This window comes from Protomyctophum bolini, assembly GCF_963924005.1.
Source record: "Protomyctophum bolini genome assembly, chromosome: 21".
In the NCBI taxonomy this organism is placed as follows: Eukaryota; Metazoa; Chordata; class Actinopteri; order Myctophiformes; family Myctophidae; genus Protomyctophum; species Protomyctophum bolini.
Window position 1 is genome coordinate 18,973,274 of NC_137882.1, and position 15,255 is coordinate 18,988,528.

Consider the following 15,255-nt stretch of genomic DNA (forward strand, 5'->3'; position numbering starts at 1 on the left):
TTGGAGAAAAAAAAATAAAGGCACGAGGAGGGGAGATATAAAAGTAAGAAAAGCAAGTGACTAAGAGGAAAGACTGTTATTTATTTATGTGACGAATTTCTTCCCGGTTTTTGGTTGTTGTTGAGGTTGAGCAATATCCCCAACTGTCCCCTTACAAAGAACACGCAGAGCTAAATAGGTCATTGGTGTGTATAGGACATACTCGCATGCAATATAGAAAGAAGCTGAAAACTGCTTTTCAGACCAGGAGGTCTGCTTGGCCATCAGGCAACGGGATATTGAATAATGGCGCTCCACTTTTTGAGACCGGGTGAGAGAAAGGGAGAGAGTGAGGTCGAAAAAGACAGGGAGAGAGTGAGGTCGAGAAAGACAGGGAGAGAGTGAGGTCGTGAAAGACACAAGAGAGAGAGAGCGAGAGGGGGAGAGAGATGTATAACGGTGTTTCAGAGCATATACGTATGTGTTTTCATTTTCATACACATGGTTTTCTTTCCTTTTAAAAATCTTTTTATTGAGAAAAATAAAGGGAAGCGCACAATCAATGTATTTATTTAGCAAGCTTTCGGTCTACTGACCTCCTTCAGATCTGAGTGTGTGGAGATTCCCTTTATTTTTCTCATGTTCCCGTTGTGGCTCCAGCACCTCTTAAGTTCTTTCAGCGGATGAGCGGTGGTTCTATTTACATTTTGTCCAAAATCTTTTTATTGAAAATTTCCAATGACAGCAATCTCAGGGGCATGGCTACATAATGAAAGGACTATGCCATGCACAATTGTTTTGTTTTTTTCTGATAAAAAAGATAAATAACATAATCCTATATATATATATATATATATATATATATATATATATATAGATATAGGTGGTACTGGCAGTCTGGCACATATCCCTGGATGTGATTTCTCTTGGATGTGTCTCCAGAACTATACAGTACATTGGATAGAACATGCAGGCCCAGCAGCAGCAGGCCCAGTCTGCGTCTGCCCGTTCCAGAATCTGTGCTGCTGTTCCATGGCCACAATAAGCGGAGGTGGCAGGCAGGTCATTTTGGACCTGGCCCGACTTTGGTTGTGGCTTCTGTGTTTTGTCTACCATGTTACGGCAAATGGCTAAGCTTAGCTGTCCTGGAGCGGTTAAAAAAGAACCGGCATCCTTTCATCTCCATCTGGGGGGGAAAGCGAGGTTCTTAGGAAGCCACCGCCAAACCCATCATTCCCGCCGCAGCCTCCAGGGCCTAACGTCCCAGCACCGCTAGCCTGGATGGAGCTGCCCGGCACCGGTTCCCAAACAAATGGGTCGGCACCCATTTGTGGGTCGCGGACACATTTTTATGGGTCCGCTTATTTTTCGTTTCCTACAGTACAAAAAGAAGAATCAAAGAAATTCCCTAAATTATAATTATAAATGTTTAAGAATTAGTGAAAATAGACGATCTACAAGCTCACAATATTGTGAGCTTTTTCCCTAGTTTTGGTCCCGGGCAAATGTCTAATTTCTCTCTTGGATCACGGGCTAAAAAGTTTGGGAACCACTTATAGCGCGCTGAACTGGGCAAAGCACTTCTCATCCTCCACACCTCGTAAATCTGTTGTTGTCCTTCTTACTGTCTCAGTCATTCACCCTTCCTCTTTGGCCTAGAGATATTAATTTCCCAGGTTTCTCCCTCTGTGTTTGTTTGCCTCATAGCTTACTAGCTTGCTGTGTCTTTTGGGAGGAAAGATGAGAGGCAGGTAATTTATGAAACTGTAAAACCTCTCAGACCACTTGAGGGACGTAGTTACTTTTTTGTGTTACTGCAGTTTGGCCCATGTTGCAGACACATCTATTAAGATATGAGCAATACACAGTTTGACAGTTAAAGGTGTTTGGGCTGCCAAACACCGTCAGCTCTTCAGCTTCAAATATATATATTTGAACACAAATAGAAATATAATAATACAAAAGAAATATATAAATATATTTAGTTGTGTTTTTGTCCTTGGTTCTGAATGATTTACGATGAGCTGACGCAAAGGAGACTCTTTGTGTCCCTGTAGGAAAACACTGCTGGTCATCAAATTATTAGTTTAGGAATGAAAATGTCATTTGCTTTGTCATCAGCTTTGCCATTGGTCTAGTATTTGCCTGTCTACTTCCTGATTGGTTAGTCATTTCGAAAGGGTTTTTTCCCCGACCAATGACAAAGCTTCTAGGAACATCTTTGAATGCAGATTGTGGCCCCTATGTAGATGTGTCACAGAGTCGAACATTGTTTTGGGAGAGTTTTACTCATTGCTGGCTGAAAGAAAAAAAGTCATTAAAATGTTGACATATTATTCCTTATAGCTACATTAATGTGTGTGGCAAACGAGGACGGAACAGCGGAAAGGACGAAACAGTCATATGTGACTGATATTGAACACCAACCGCATGTCCAAAAATAAATCCTTTTTGAAAAGCGTGGCCTAACCGAACTCCAGGGATCTGCTTTAATGAGGTCCTACAAGTTGGAGTCTCTTTGCTCCCCGGAACGAGGCATGATCCCTCTGACGGCCAGTGATTGTTTGTGGTCCTTTAAAAAGACATGCGTTCAGGGTTCAGCCCTGTGGTAGTGAAACAGTCAATAATATGATTGGAGTGATGGTTGATTGCACCTGGACTGGCTTGTGGTAGTAGTCAGTGAAGTCATTTTTCCATGCCGAGTGGAGCCCTAACGAACATCTTGCAAAAGCCACTTATTTTTTCTATTTTCCCCAATGACAGAAGTTATTTGAGACCACAACATTGAAATATCATTGAGCTTGATAATGGAATGCTCAGACCCCTGACCTTTTTTAATGTGGAGAAGTGGTTAGTCCTTTGGAGCTGGTAATGGGAGGCTTGTGGCTTTGAATCAAGCATAGACCCCCGCTGGTAGATCTCTGGGCCAAGTGTTCTATGTTACCTCTCCCTCTCCTCAGCTCCAGCCAGCCACCACTATATCCGTGCAGTACGTATATCCCCACTGCTGGGCACATTGTAAGTTATGCTAAAGGCTCGCCGTGTCTGCTCAGCGAATACATCATGTAGTTCTATAGAGTTCCATGTCTGGTACAGTGAGGCCACACCAGTCAAGCGGTCACTTAATCCAGTGAAGCGATGGCCCCCTGCCACTTCACGCTCGGCAGAAGGGAAGGAAGTACGAGAGAATTCATTTTGTCGACATGCCGTGAAATAAGGCGAGGCATTAAATGTGTCTGCGGGAGACACGATGCAGAGGAGCAGGGTTACTGAGGGATAAGTCAGACACAGCAGAGTTCGGGTTTGAGATGGCTAGACGAACCCTTTTGGGCTGACGACACATCCTGTCCTGTCCTGTCCTGCCCAGTCCTAGTGTCCTGTCCAGTCCTGCCCAGTCCTGGCTGTGAACACGGGGCCCTAAACACTTCTCCTGCTCTCGTCCCCAGGTCCAGGCCCAGCTCCCTCATCCGCCCACCCCTCTGTCTAGAGTTTCTCCCCTCAGACCAGTCCGTGTTTGCATAAGTGCAGGAATCATCATCAGCGCAATTGCTCTAACTGACCACTGCAGCGGGCCATCAATCTCTATTATTTTCACCGCGCTGCTTCTCGTAGTTGTCATTAGCGTGGTCGTCACTCTGCTAATACCTTTTCCTATGGTTTTCTGTTGCAGCTTAATTGATTGCAGCTCTAATATTGCCGCCCGACCTTCCTCTCGCCTCTCTTTCACTCGCTATACATTTCGCTGTGCTGGGGGGGGGGGGGGACCTGCGGATGAAGAGTGAAGAAGTAAATCAAGGCGTGAGTGGATTAGGCTACACGGTCTGCAGCTGCTTCTCCTGCCGCCTCCCCTTCGGTCCGTCGACATTATTTTCCTTGGGACAGGTTTGAAGCATGTTCGCCGAGCCATGTTTGAAATATTGACCACGCTAAAAAAAGCTCCCAAATGTTGTCACAAATCCCAAACTCCCCCAACAACCCCCGACACCGGCAAGCCGCACAAACACATTTGCTCTCAATAAATCCCTGATAGATATATGAGGGGGGGTTAATAACTCATCCGGCACCTGGGAGCGAGGGAAACCGAGCAGAGCACCACGTTCATTTCCTCTATTCATTTCAGGAGGAATAAGTTCATTTTCACCAGACACACACTTTGTCTTTCTGCATGCACTTTCAAGGTTCAAGGATAGAGCAAAAAATATAAAAAAAAAAATCTTGGACCAAGTCATTGTTGTACGAGGGGGGGGGGGGGGGGGAAAGGAAAGAATAAACTCCCCAAAATATGGACTATAACCAATAAATCCGTCTTCCATTCCAGCCGGTCGGCTTGTTGTCTTCTCTCCTGGCATGGCAAATCCAGAAACCATGCCAGTGAGGTCACAGTGTAATGCTTGGGTCATATTTTGCATCCGTGTGCAGTTTTTGTGCATTTAGCAGCGTTGGATTAGCCCCTTTTAATTAAGTGCCAAGGTCCCCCCCTGCGACCGACAATGTGATTGAGTATCATGTTTAAAGCATTTGACTGTTTGAACTTTTTCTTTTCTTCAGTTTTCACATAAAAAGTAAGAAAAGAAAATAAATAAATGATGTTTAACCACTGTGTGGGTGTGAGAGGGGAAGTGCACAGTAAAAATCCGGAGCATTATTTAACTCGGAGAGAGTAGAAATGTACCCGTACGGGTCCGGGAGTTGGAGTCTTTACCGTAAGGCTCTGGAGGTTCTGGCCCGGCCTCCGTGTCTTGAATGGACGTTCCGCCGCCCTGCGCAACATCACACCGGACCTTCGGACTCTCTTGATTGGGGCTGACCCAGGAGCGTAGCCACAACAGAACCTAGTGGTCCGACCAGAACATGCTGCCAGGTCCACTGTACTCTGTACACTGTACACTCCACACGAGAGGGTCTGAGGCGGCTGCGCCAAGTCAAACTGAACCCAAGCCAGGCGCGGCCCGCAGGAAACAAGTGGGTCCACCCTGTAGCGGTGGAGGTTTGGCGCTCTGTGTTTCCTCTTTTCTTAGTCTCTCTCTCTCTCTCTCTCTCTCTCTCTCTCTCTCTCTCTCTCTCTCTCTCTCTCTCTCTGGCTACAGTGTGTGATATTACAGCTCTATACATGGATGACTGGATCTCTCTCTCTCTTGCTGTCTTTGTCTGTCTCTCCACTCTTGTGTACACATATTGGCTTCTACACAACCATTGTGGGTTTTGCTTAGCTCTCTGTCTGTCTATCTCTCTCTCTCTCTCTCTCTCTCTCTCTCTCTCTCTCTCTCTCTCTCTCTCTCTCTCTCTCAGTCACTCCCTCTCTCAACTCTCTCCTTGTCCTTGCCTGTCCACTCGTACATTCTTTCATTTAATGTCAGCTTAGCGGGATCCTTGTTTAGTTCTTGGCTTTCGGGAAAGCTCTGTTGTTGTTTGAAACTGGCCTTCGCGTCGGGTTTCTCTGAGCCAGGTCGTTGGGTTCGGGCATTACACACTGACCCTTCCGGGCGGTGTGGCAGCCTGTCTGTCCTCTGCTGCTTGTGCCTGACTGGTGCTATAGCGATTGATGTGTTTCCCCTTCAATTACGTAGCTTTAAGATTCCCAGTGCCGTCAGGATTAAAGAATTGAGAATGCACCAAGACGGTACACGAGACATGCAATTTCACACCTGGGGTGAAGAGAATACATTGGGGATCCTTCTCTTTTCTTTCTCTCCTTCATTTCCTTAACTATCAATACCTTGCGAATATTTATGGCTTTTCCACATCTCTCTTCTGTACTCCCCTTCCTCGCCTCACCTCACGTCTCGTTAAATCTCTTTTTTTCTCTTGTAGAAGTATAGTGTTTCTGCGGGAGTTCTGAAGTTATAAATGATTGAAGGGACCAGCTGCCCCCTCCGGCAGGCCTGTAGGTGGTCGTGGTTCTGGCGACAAGGCCCGCAGAAAAACAGCCATGACTTGATCAGCTACCACAGACTCAGCCCGGCGGTGGCCAGGAAGCTTTGCATGCCAGGCCCCTTGGTTAGAACCCTGTGTGAGTGCCTTCCAAATGAGTGAAGTGCACATGTTTTAAACCTTCTCTTGTTCATGTGGACTTTTCTCTCATCTTTCCTGCTCTCCCTATATGCCCCTATATGCACTCTCTACAGCACGACGCTCCCAGTGAGGCATTACGGCTAGGCAGAATCTGAGGAACCTGGCGGAAGATATCATCCTCACAGATATCATCCTCCTCACACAGTTCATCCTGTGTGAATCTGTTCCAAGAACCCACCCCCTACAAAATTAAATCACATCTAAATGATTAAAAGCAGAGGGCTGAGAGTGGCAGATGACTGTCTGTCGGTTCTCATGTCCGTCCAACAGATACAAGAAGCAGCTCCGGACATGGTTTCAGTCAGACAGTCTTTAACCATGGCCCCACCGCCAACCTGCCCTTATGCTGCCAGTAGACTCCTGCTCTATAAGCTAGCCAGCCGGTCAGGCCAGCCAAGTCAGTCAGTCAGTCATTCAGCCCGCCAAGCATGTCAACAATTGTTTTCAATCAATCACTTTCAACTATGCTTTCCCCCACTTTGCTCCATCTAAAGCTTCTGTGGCCCTCTTTCTCCGTCTCCGCGTCGGCCGCTGAGAGACACTCTCAGAGAGGTATCCAAGTGACTCAAGTGTTTTGACGTTTTGGACGGCTCCGCTGGGGAAACGTGTTTAGAGTTTCTTTGGGTGATCAAGCGAAATGTTCAAAGGGGTTTTCAAGTGTGGTTGAGTCCACGTGACCCTCTTCTGATGCGTTGGGAAGAAGACGGGCGGGGGGTGGCCCTCGAGGCACGTAACCCGACTAGACTGCGCTCTGTGTGGGCTTGACCCTTCATCAACCCCCCTCGGTGGAGTGGCTCATGGCCAGCGGACCCAGAGTGAAGCAACAAACGTCAAGAGTCTGCTTCTACTCTCTGTCAGTCATGCTCCGGGCCTCTGTTTCGTTTGGAAGGTGCTGCCGTCACTTGCTCGCTTTGTGCTCCCACCCGTGCGGCCCGGCCCGTTTCCCCTCCTCCTTCCTTGCCTAATCTTGAAACCATCAGCTCTCCGAGTCTGCTTCTCTTTAAATTGAATTTGAAATGTTCATTCTTTTTTAAGCCGGGTTAGTAAATCCCTCGGGGGCCTTGTGGATTTCACCACGTGCAGTTCTGAGGGGAGTCAGGCGGGGCCACAGGACCACTGATGTGCACACCATGTTTTTCGCTCCCCATCATTGTCCCAGACCAGTCTTATCAACGCTGCAGCGCTGACCGCTCTCTGGGCTTTGTATAGCCCAGATAACTACATATGACAATGTCCTTGTTGGCTCAGGAGCTATATTTGGTCACTACACTGAAATTCATTTCAGAGGAGCTGTGTCATTAAGTTCAGTTTGGTTCAAAACTTGGGAGGGGGCTGACGTCCCCCCCCCCCGCATTTCCCCAAACCTCTGTTTAGCAAACACGCATGTGGTTTGGAGGCCTTCTGAAAGCATGCATGCCATCTGTGTAGCTAAAACCAAAGTACCAAGAACATACAGTAAGCTGAGAACCTTTGTGGTTGATCAGAAGCTGGGATCGTTGGCGTATACCGTAGCCTGTGATTGAATTATCTTGATTCTTGATTTGGTATCTGTGCAGCTAAAACCAAAGTACAAGAATGTACCGTATAGGCTGAGACGCCGTCCCTTTGGGATTGATCTGAATCTAGGATGGTTGGCGTAGCCTGAGATTTAGTTTTTTTTGCTTGATCTGGTGTAGCGTCGTTCCTGGAACAACAGGAAAAGATGGGGGACAATGGCAGGAAGTGAAGGCTGTGAGAGGAATGGCTTATTGCCTCCTGGTTTCCTATGTGGTCTCCAGCCAACAGCAACAGTTATATACGGTATATAGACTGGTTTTAATTTAGCCTGACACTTCGTCACTCTGACGTGTGTGTGTGTGTGTGTGCGTGTGTGTGTGTGTGTGTGTGTGTGTGTGAGTGATGCTGTCCGTTATGTTTGACCGTTTGTGCATTCCTGCATAGTACTACGGCTCCATACGTATATTACACCATTATTCAGCATGCATTTTTTGCAACTGCACGTCTGTATGGACGTGCATTGCGTTAGTGGGTGCAGGTCGTAGCGCCCGCCGTCGTGTTGACGGTCTCTCTTTCCTGTCCCCTCTCTCCAGGCTTGTATGAGCTGCTGGCGGCCCTGCCCTCCCAGCTGCAGCCTCATGTCAGCAGCCCAGAGGACAACACCTTCCTCCATGACATGTTCGCACAGAGGAGCCTCCACTCGCTGGTCAAGGTAAGAAGTCCTCTGTGTGTGTGTGTGTGTGTGTGTGTGTGTGTGTGTGTGTTTATCGAGGCATTTTGTTGTAGGGGGAACCCTTCCTACAGTTAAATGTGAAGTCAACTATATTACGGGTCAATGCTCACTCTCTGAGGTTATTACTTAAAGATAAGGGAAGTGATATTTCTTTGAACAAAAACAAAACATTTGTATTCTTTTTTGTTGTTGTTAAAAAGTCAAAACTATATTATATTGTAATGCTAATCATTGCTATAGTGTTTAAGTAAAAGGGGTCTCTCCAGCTCTATGCAGATTGTCTATTTTTGCGATTTCTGAAAAGATTTGCCTACTCAATCTTGTTTCTCCATTCCTTCAGTTCCACTTTGCCCCCCCACCCCACCCCACACACACACACGCACACACACCTTCCCCACTCTAACCCTGGTCTCATCCATGCATTACATTTCCTAACTTTATTGTCATTCCAAAAAAACGCCTTCCCAGTTCCCACCCATATCGCCTGTCTCGTCGACGTCCACCTACATGCATGTGTTCCGCCACCATGGCCTCATTCCTGTCTGTTAAACCAGATATACTGTAGCTATACGTATATAAGGAGATGAGCAGCAACACTTGATCTCTTTACGCTGCGACAGTTTAGATGGTGATAATGGGGGAACCACATGGCGTCTGTCTGTCCTCTGCCCCGTACCTAACCTCATCCTCACGGGTGTTCCTGTGTTCCCGGTCTCCCTCCTCGCTTGCAAAAGAGAAACCAGTGTCTGTCTGTAATGCGATGAGATTCCTTAACAATATCCGCTTGCTCATCATGTGTATGATGGTAAATGTATTGTGCATGTAACATACAGTATGGTGGCTGCTTTAAAGGAGAATTCCATGCTAGAAGGCTTTCTTACCTTTCTTTGTAGTTGTTACGTCCCCACCAAAGAGGTCCAGGTGTGCAAAAGCTCCTTATTGGCTATTTCCCCGACCATAAGCCCTCAATGAATTGCATTGAATGGAATGGGAATTGAATGGGGCTATGGGGTGTTGTGCTAATTTGCTTATTTCCATCGAAATAAGTAGTAAAGTGTGCCGCTTGGGATATTATTAACATTATGAAGAGATGATATATACAAAAAAAAATAAACGAATTAGCACAACACCCCATAGCCCCATTCAATTCCCATTCAATGCAATTCATTTAGGGCTTATGGTAGGGGAAATAGCCAATAAGGAGCTTTTACACAACATAACACCTGGACCTCTTTGGTGGGGACGTAACAACTACAAATAAAGGCAAGAAAGCCTGCTAGCATGGAATTCTCCTTTAAAGACCCACATGCCGCAAAAAATATTTCACTTTCAAACATGTTTGGTGGCATTTTATAGTCTACTCAGGCTTTTGTGAACACCCCAGACAGTCACTTGATGCAGTATTTAGATATACTTTCTGCTGAAGCTGAGCTTATATGGTCGTCATTGTGGAGAGATGTGGTTTTGGAGGCGTCGTTTCCATGACGAAAACTAAACTAAGCAGGGCGGTAACCGTGTCACCGGTGCACGTGCGCAGTGGCAGCGAAAACTGGGTCATTTTAATATATACTTCAGACACGCCCCCCCCCCCCCTATAAACCCATTGAACTTCAAAATCCATTTTAACTCTGTTAGATTGATTCACGTGGCGCCCGCTGGCCTAGTGGTCCAGGCGCATGCCACATAATAGTCTCTGGCCTGACAGTGCGTTGCGTGTTCGCGTCCCGTTCATGACGACCTTTGCTGCGTGTCTCTCCCCTTCTCTCTCTCTCCCTCTTTCCTGTCCGTGTTCACTGTAACTATCAATAAAAAGGCACAAAAGCCAAAACAAATCTTAAAAAAATAAAAATAAAGATTGATTCACCAATCCTCACTAAATGCATGCATTGGTCAGTAATGTGTGTCCGGTACCCGGTCAATGAGGAAGAGGATTGATTGATTGATTGAAATATTAACAGTTTGCATAATTACAGTACATTTCAAGCACAAACTCAACTGCTAACTGTGAGTGGACGACCCAATTAAGCATTACACTTAAGCATTCCACCATGTTCAATTCATCAAAACATTTAGAGACGTACAAATAGACACTTCTATATAATTAAACACAGGAACACAGGAAGAGGAGCTTGCTGTGATATCTATTACGCTGCATTTGGTGTTTTTGCTTGGATGTAGTCTCTGAATGAACTAAGGTTCCTACTGTACATATTCTATTCATAGATACTGGAATACTACTTGAGGGCAAAGATAGTAGGGTAAAGATAAAGGTACTGCAAAACCACTTTTAAGGGGAGAATGTACAATTACACAAAATGTGTTTTCAAATGTGGAATATATTTTTCCTTAAGTCAACTGACTGACTCATTGGTTATATAAAGCAGCGCTTTATTGTATCTGGTCTGCGTCTATAGTTTTGCGAGAACGCAAACGACTGTTTTTATACGCGCTGGCAGGATGTACATACCTCCCCCCCTCGTTGGTGGTCTTTCCCCAGCCAGGCTCTATCATTATGCCACTGAGACAATTCAGAGAGAAAAATGGATGCAATTTTCTTCCCCCCTCACTCCCTCCGAAGAACTGTGTTTTTCTGTTTTGGTGTGTTTGCTCTGGGTCCAGGGTCGTAACGCTCCAGCACAAGTGTGTATAGAAGCAGCTGACTTACCGTGCGGCATGCCTGGCTCAGACGGCTGGAGTGAAAGAGGTGGAGGTTTGGGATTTGGGGTAAGCCAGGCGGGTTTAATTTGGATGCCTGCCGTGTTATGGATTGCCCAAGAATAAGGGCCCTTTTACACTGATAATGACAGGGTAGGGTCCATCCATGCTCAGGCTCTCATTCGTGTCAAGGCCCAAAGAAAACAGATAGGGCGATGCTAATGAAGCCGGCCTTATATTTCTGGGTGTATTTAGCCAGGCATGTGGGTGGAATATCTATAGAAGGCCTCACCTGTCGTTCTAACCACCACTTAATCCAACGAGGGGAACTCGAGGGCACAGACAATGTGGCCGTTGTTGAGTACTTAGCATGCCGAGTGGTAAGTACTGTACATATTAGGGAACGCGATGATGGATGGATGAGCTCGTTGCTGAGAATTGTTAATGATAGTGTAGTTTCAATACTATGTATCCATTGGTTCTGTGGAACATGCCTGTCTATAACATGTTGTAACAATCGGAGGAGAGACATGATTTTAAATTGGCTAATTGTGTCGTTGCTATGATGCCTCTTCACCTGTCGACAATCTTCACCTCACGGTTGAATAACAGATTATTTTAGTGTTCATTTTACTCTTGAGATTGTAGAAACGGACCCATAAGGGTACTTTCTGTCGAAATGGTGCTCAGGATTTAGTGCATGTCAAGTAGTTTGCGATAGGATTAGCTAATGGCTTCTGTGGAAACAAAGGCCCGGACCCAAGTACAAGTTTGATTGGGCAGAAAATGTTTCAAGACGTATATTGGAGTACTCTGGCGATACCAGCTGTATAGATGGAAACGGGGCCAGAGAGAGGCTTGGAAGTGATTTTCCCCCCATCTCCATCGCTCTTTCTACTTAACGGGGGAAAGCCAACCGATTAATGAGCTCCGTGATTGTTGAGGGCTGACATTTTGGACACGCCTGGCATGTCCATTCTTTATTTGTGTTTGTGTATCCACATGTACACAGAGACATAGTTGGACATGTTATGAAGTGAACTGCCATCACTGCTCTTGTGATGTAAATTCCACCTTGACGATGTGCCAGTCAGATACTGGATGGGGAATTTATGAATATCATCCACAGAGCCTCGAGAATAACGCAGTTCAGTGATGCTACTGTAGCATAATATACAGTATATGCCCCCAATAAAGTTGAACTGTGGTAAACCCATCTGTCCCTGTTAAACCATCAGAGTCACCATCAAAGAGCAACATTCCTTTTTTCCACATACTGTGTTGTTTGTTCTATTTCCCTTTCTCCTTCTTCCTGTGGTCAAGGGAAATTGAGCCCCTTTTAGAGTCTCTTATCGTTAGCACGGAGGCGTAAGTGGAGCAGGTTCCCATGCCAACTCGAGACAGGCAGAACTGTGTGTGTTTCCTCCGCTTGTCTACCTGGTACTGAGACGCGAGCCAGCCTGTCGGCCTGTCCACCCAACCAGCCGGAGGGAGAGAAGGGTAAGGACATCGGAGACGCACGGTAGTACAGAACAACTGTCTCACTACTGTCTGCCGAAGGACCTGGCAGTCAGAGGGTTCGGGTTGAACATGGCTAATGTCAGTGGCACGCCATTAATAAAAGCTTAATCGTCCCTTTTTTCCTCGCCCCCGCCACCAAAACCTCCGCCGATTCTACCTTCCATTCCGCTGGGTCTTGGAAGTGGATACTTTGAAAGAGGCTAAACAGCGCAGTCAAAACCCACACGTGTCACACTAATCTGACAGGCTCAACAGCCTGGGTCACTCATATGGAAATGCTCAGGCCTCACCTGGGTAATTATGGCGCATCAATGGCTGGACAGTTTGGAGAGAGAGAGAGAGAGAGAGGGATATGGGGAGAGAAGAGGACCGGCAGAGGAGGTGTCGGAGACGGAGTGCAAGAGGGGAAAAAAATAGAGAATTTGGCCTAGTTAAGACTTAAACCAGACACCTCTCCTCTGTTGTCTGTCGTCGTCAGGAAGTCGGGGTCAGCAAATCACGTCCCTTCTAATTTGATTATGTCACAGGAAGATGAGACAAATATTTTCTTGTATCGTGTTTCAACGTGGGCCCACATGATCATTCCTGTCTGCAGACTGTTCATCGGTGCGGCGGCGGGCCAACGAGGAGGAATGGCTATGCCAATTGGTGTGTGTGTGTGTGTGTGTGTGTGTGTGTGTAGCCATCACGGCTGAAATGACGCAGACAGTGCACCCCCCCCCCCTCCTCCTTCAATTAAAGTCAGTCACTTAAGTGTGTTTTCTGTAAATTCCACCGCGCTCACTGTTCCCCTGCCAAGATCTCGCTTCACAAAAAGCCACAGGAAATATAATACAACGTTCAATTTCCACCTGACACAGGTACAGTACCGGGCCCCTTCTCAGACCCACTTGCTGTCAGCAGGCCTTCAAGTGAGAGCCCAGCATTTTTTTCATCTGTGGTCAAGTCAGTTTTCCCACTTTAATTCAGTTCTAGTTAGATGCTAATAGGCTTGGCGGCGCCTTGTTTCCCAGTTCTATTTATGTGGGCTTGGAGGTTTGTTCCTCAACAGCTGCCTACAGCACTGTAATGACATGTAAAGGTGCCTATAACGCTTGTACCCGAAAGGAATCTTTCCACTGGCTTTTATTCTTTGGCATGACATTGTTTGTGATGAATGGAGTCATTCTGAGACAAACTGGACACTGTTCCACCGAGTACTGGATTCGGTATTTCATGAATACCTGGACCGGGTTCTGGGCACAGCCCTCCGAATGTCGAGACTCCAGACTGTTATGTTTGACTGCACCAATGGTCGGCAACTACATACTTTAGGACTTTAAAGACTCATACTTTGGGTATTTATCCTACTCTCTTCCTACACCTCAGAACATCTCCATAATACTGTACATCGCCTCTGAAGTACAGAGGGAGTTTCTCGACAAGGAAATTGTTCCAAATCTCTTGCCCCATGCTGCAAGTCCTCTCCCGAGGCCTTTAAGCCTACATGCCCCGCACGCTGCAATAAAGACCAGCTAATGGCCTCTGTGCAAGGCCTGTAAATCTATACCACCTGAGAGATCGGACTCGTGCTGTCTGTGGTTTGCACGTGCTGCACCCCGGCCATCTCTGAGGTCCATATTTATTATTTTGAAGGAACAGGAGCCCTTGTGGGGAGCAGAGCAAACACCTTGCGGGCCGCGTTGGAGAAGCTAACGGCCGTCCTTGGGGAGGGGTGACCTCCACACGGCGGTCCACCCTCCCCGACTAGCTCTAGTTGCTCTACTGAATGCACTCATTTACAGTACACTGTACAGTCGACGGAAAAGTCAAGAGCTTTAGAGCTGCAGCAATAGTAAATTAAATGCTATTATGGATGGTGCAGCCCGTGGCTGTTGTGATTCAACTTGCCATTTTGCTCCCTAGAAAATGTACTTTCTGACACGAGTCGGGCTAGTTATTTATGGTCTGAAAAGCTCCATCGCATCCAAAATAAATCCCCCTCCGTGCAACATTATACTCGGCGCTTAGGCTACCTTCCAAATATTTTCATAAGTGTTTAATGGCTGAGGCACGGCATGAAGTTGAGAAGAGATCATGCTCAACGTCCACAAACAAGCACCTCTGCACAGAGCCAGAAAGAGCCAGACGGCAACGGAGGCCAGCGGGAGTTGCGGTAGGGGCAGGCGAAGAGAGACGCTCACTTCTAGAGCAGATGAGCAGCGTGTGGCCTGTAGATAACTGCGCTGCAGCGCAAAGTAAACTCACTGACTTGAACCGTGTCTGTGTATAGGGCATGGGAGCAGGTTGGAAAGGGGAAAATAAGGAGCGGCCCTACCGATCCGCCAATCCCCTTTCTATCAGTCAAACGTCTGCATTGCTAATCAAGGGGGAGTCTCCAGGGTGAACCCAGAACCATTATTCCAGGTCACTTTGGTCAAACCCCTGATTTCCATTTTTGTGTTCCTCCGGAGAAAGAAGGAAAAAGCACCCAAAGTGAAACCAGAAGGTCCACTGTACAAAGCCAATCTTAATAGGACATGGAGCAGAGTAGTGTATATGGAAACTCGAGGTTCACGGTGCCATATATTGTATTTACAGCTCCCCAGTGGGGCCGAGAGCTGCCTGAAGACATCACGGGTCAACGTACTGCTCACCTGGAGTTAAAACGATAAGTCTGGCCCCAATTTATATATCGAGACCACTACCTTGAATAGTCGAATCAATCTGAGCAACATATAGCAAGCCATGTGCATTTGTCCTGGCAGTGTGCCCTTCTCCTCTGTCCTTAATGTTGTTTTCTCAAAGTCGGTAGCATC

The 15,255-nt window shown here is 46.7% G+C and overlaps 1 protein-coding gene across 3 annotated transcripts in view; it reads left to right on the plus strand.

Annotated features, from left to right (window-relative positions):
* mpp7a (MAGUK p55 scaffold protein 7a) overlaps positions 1 to 15,255 on the plus strand; it is a 156,882-nt gene that overhangs the window by 51,196 nt on the left and 90,431 nt on the right. For all 3 annotated transcript variants that reach the window (XM_080793388.1, XM_080793387.1, XM_080793389.1), the window contains one exon: positions 8,142 to 8,260. In XM_080793388.1, the coding sequence (XP_080649514.1) occupies positions 8,142 to 8,260 (119 nt within the window). The remainder of the gene's footprint in view (positions 1 to 8,141; positions 8,261 to 15,255) is intronic.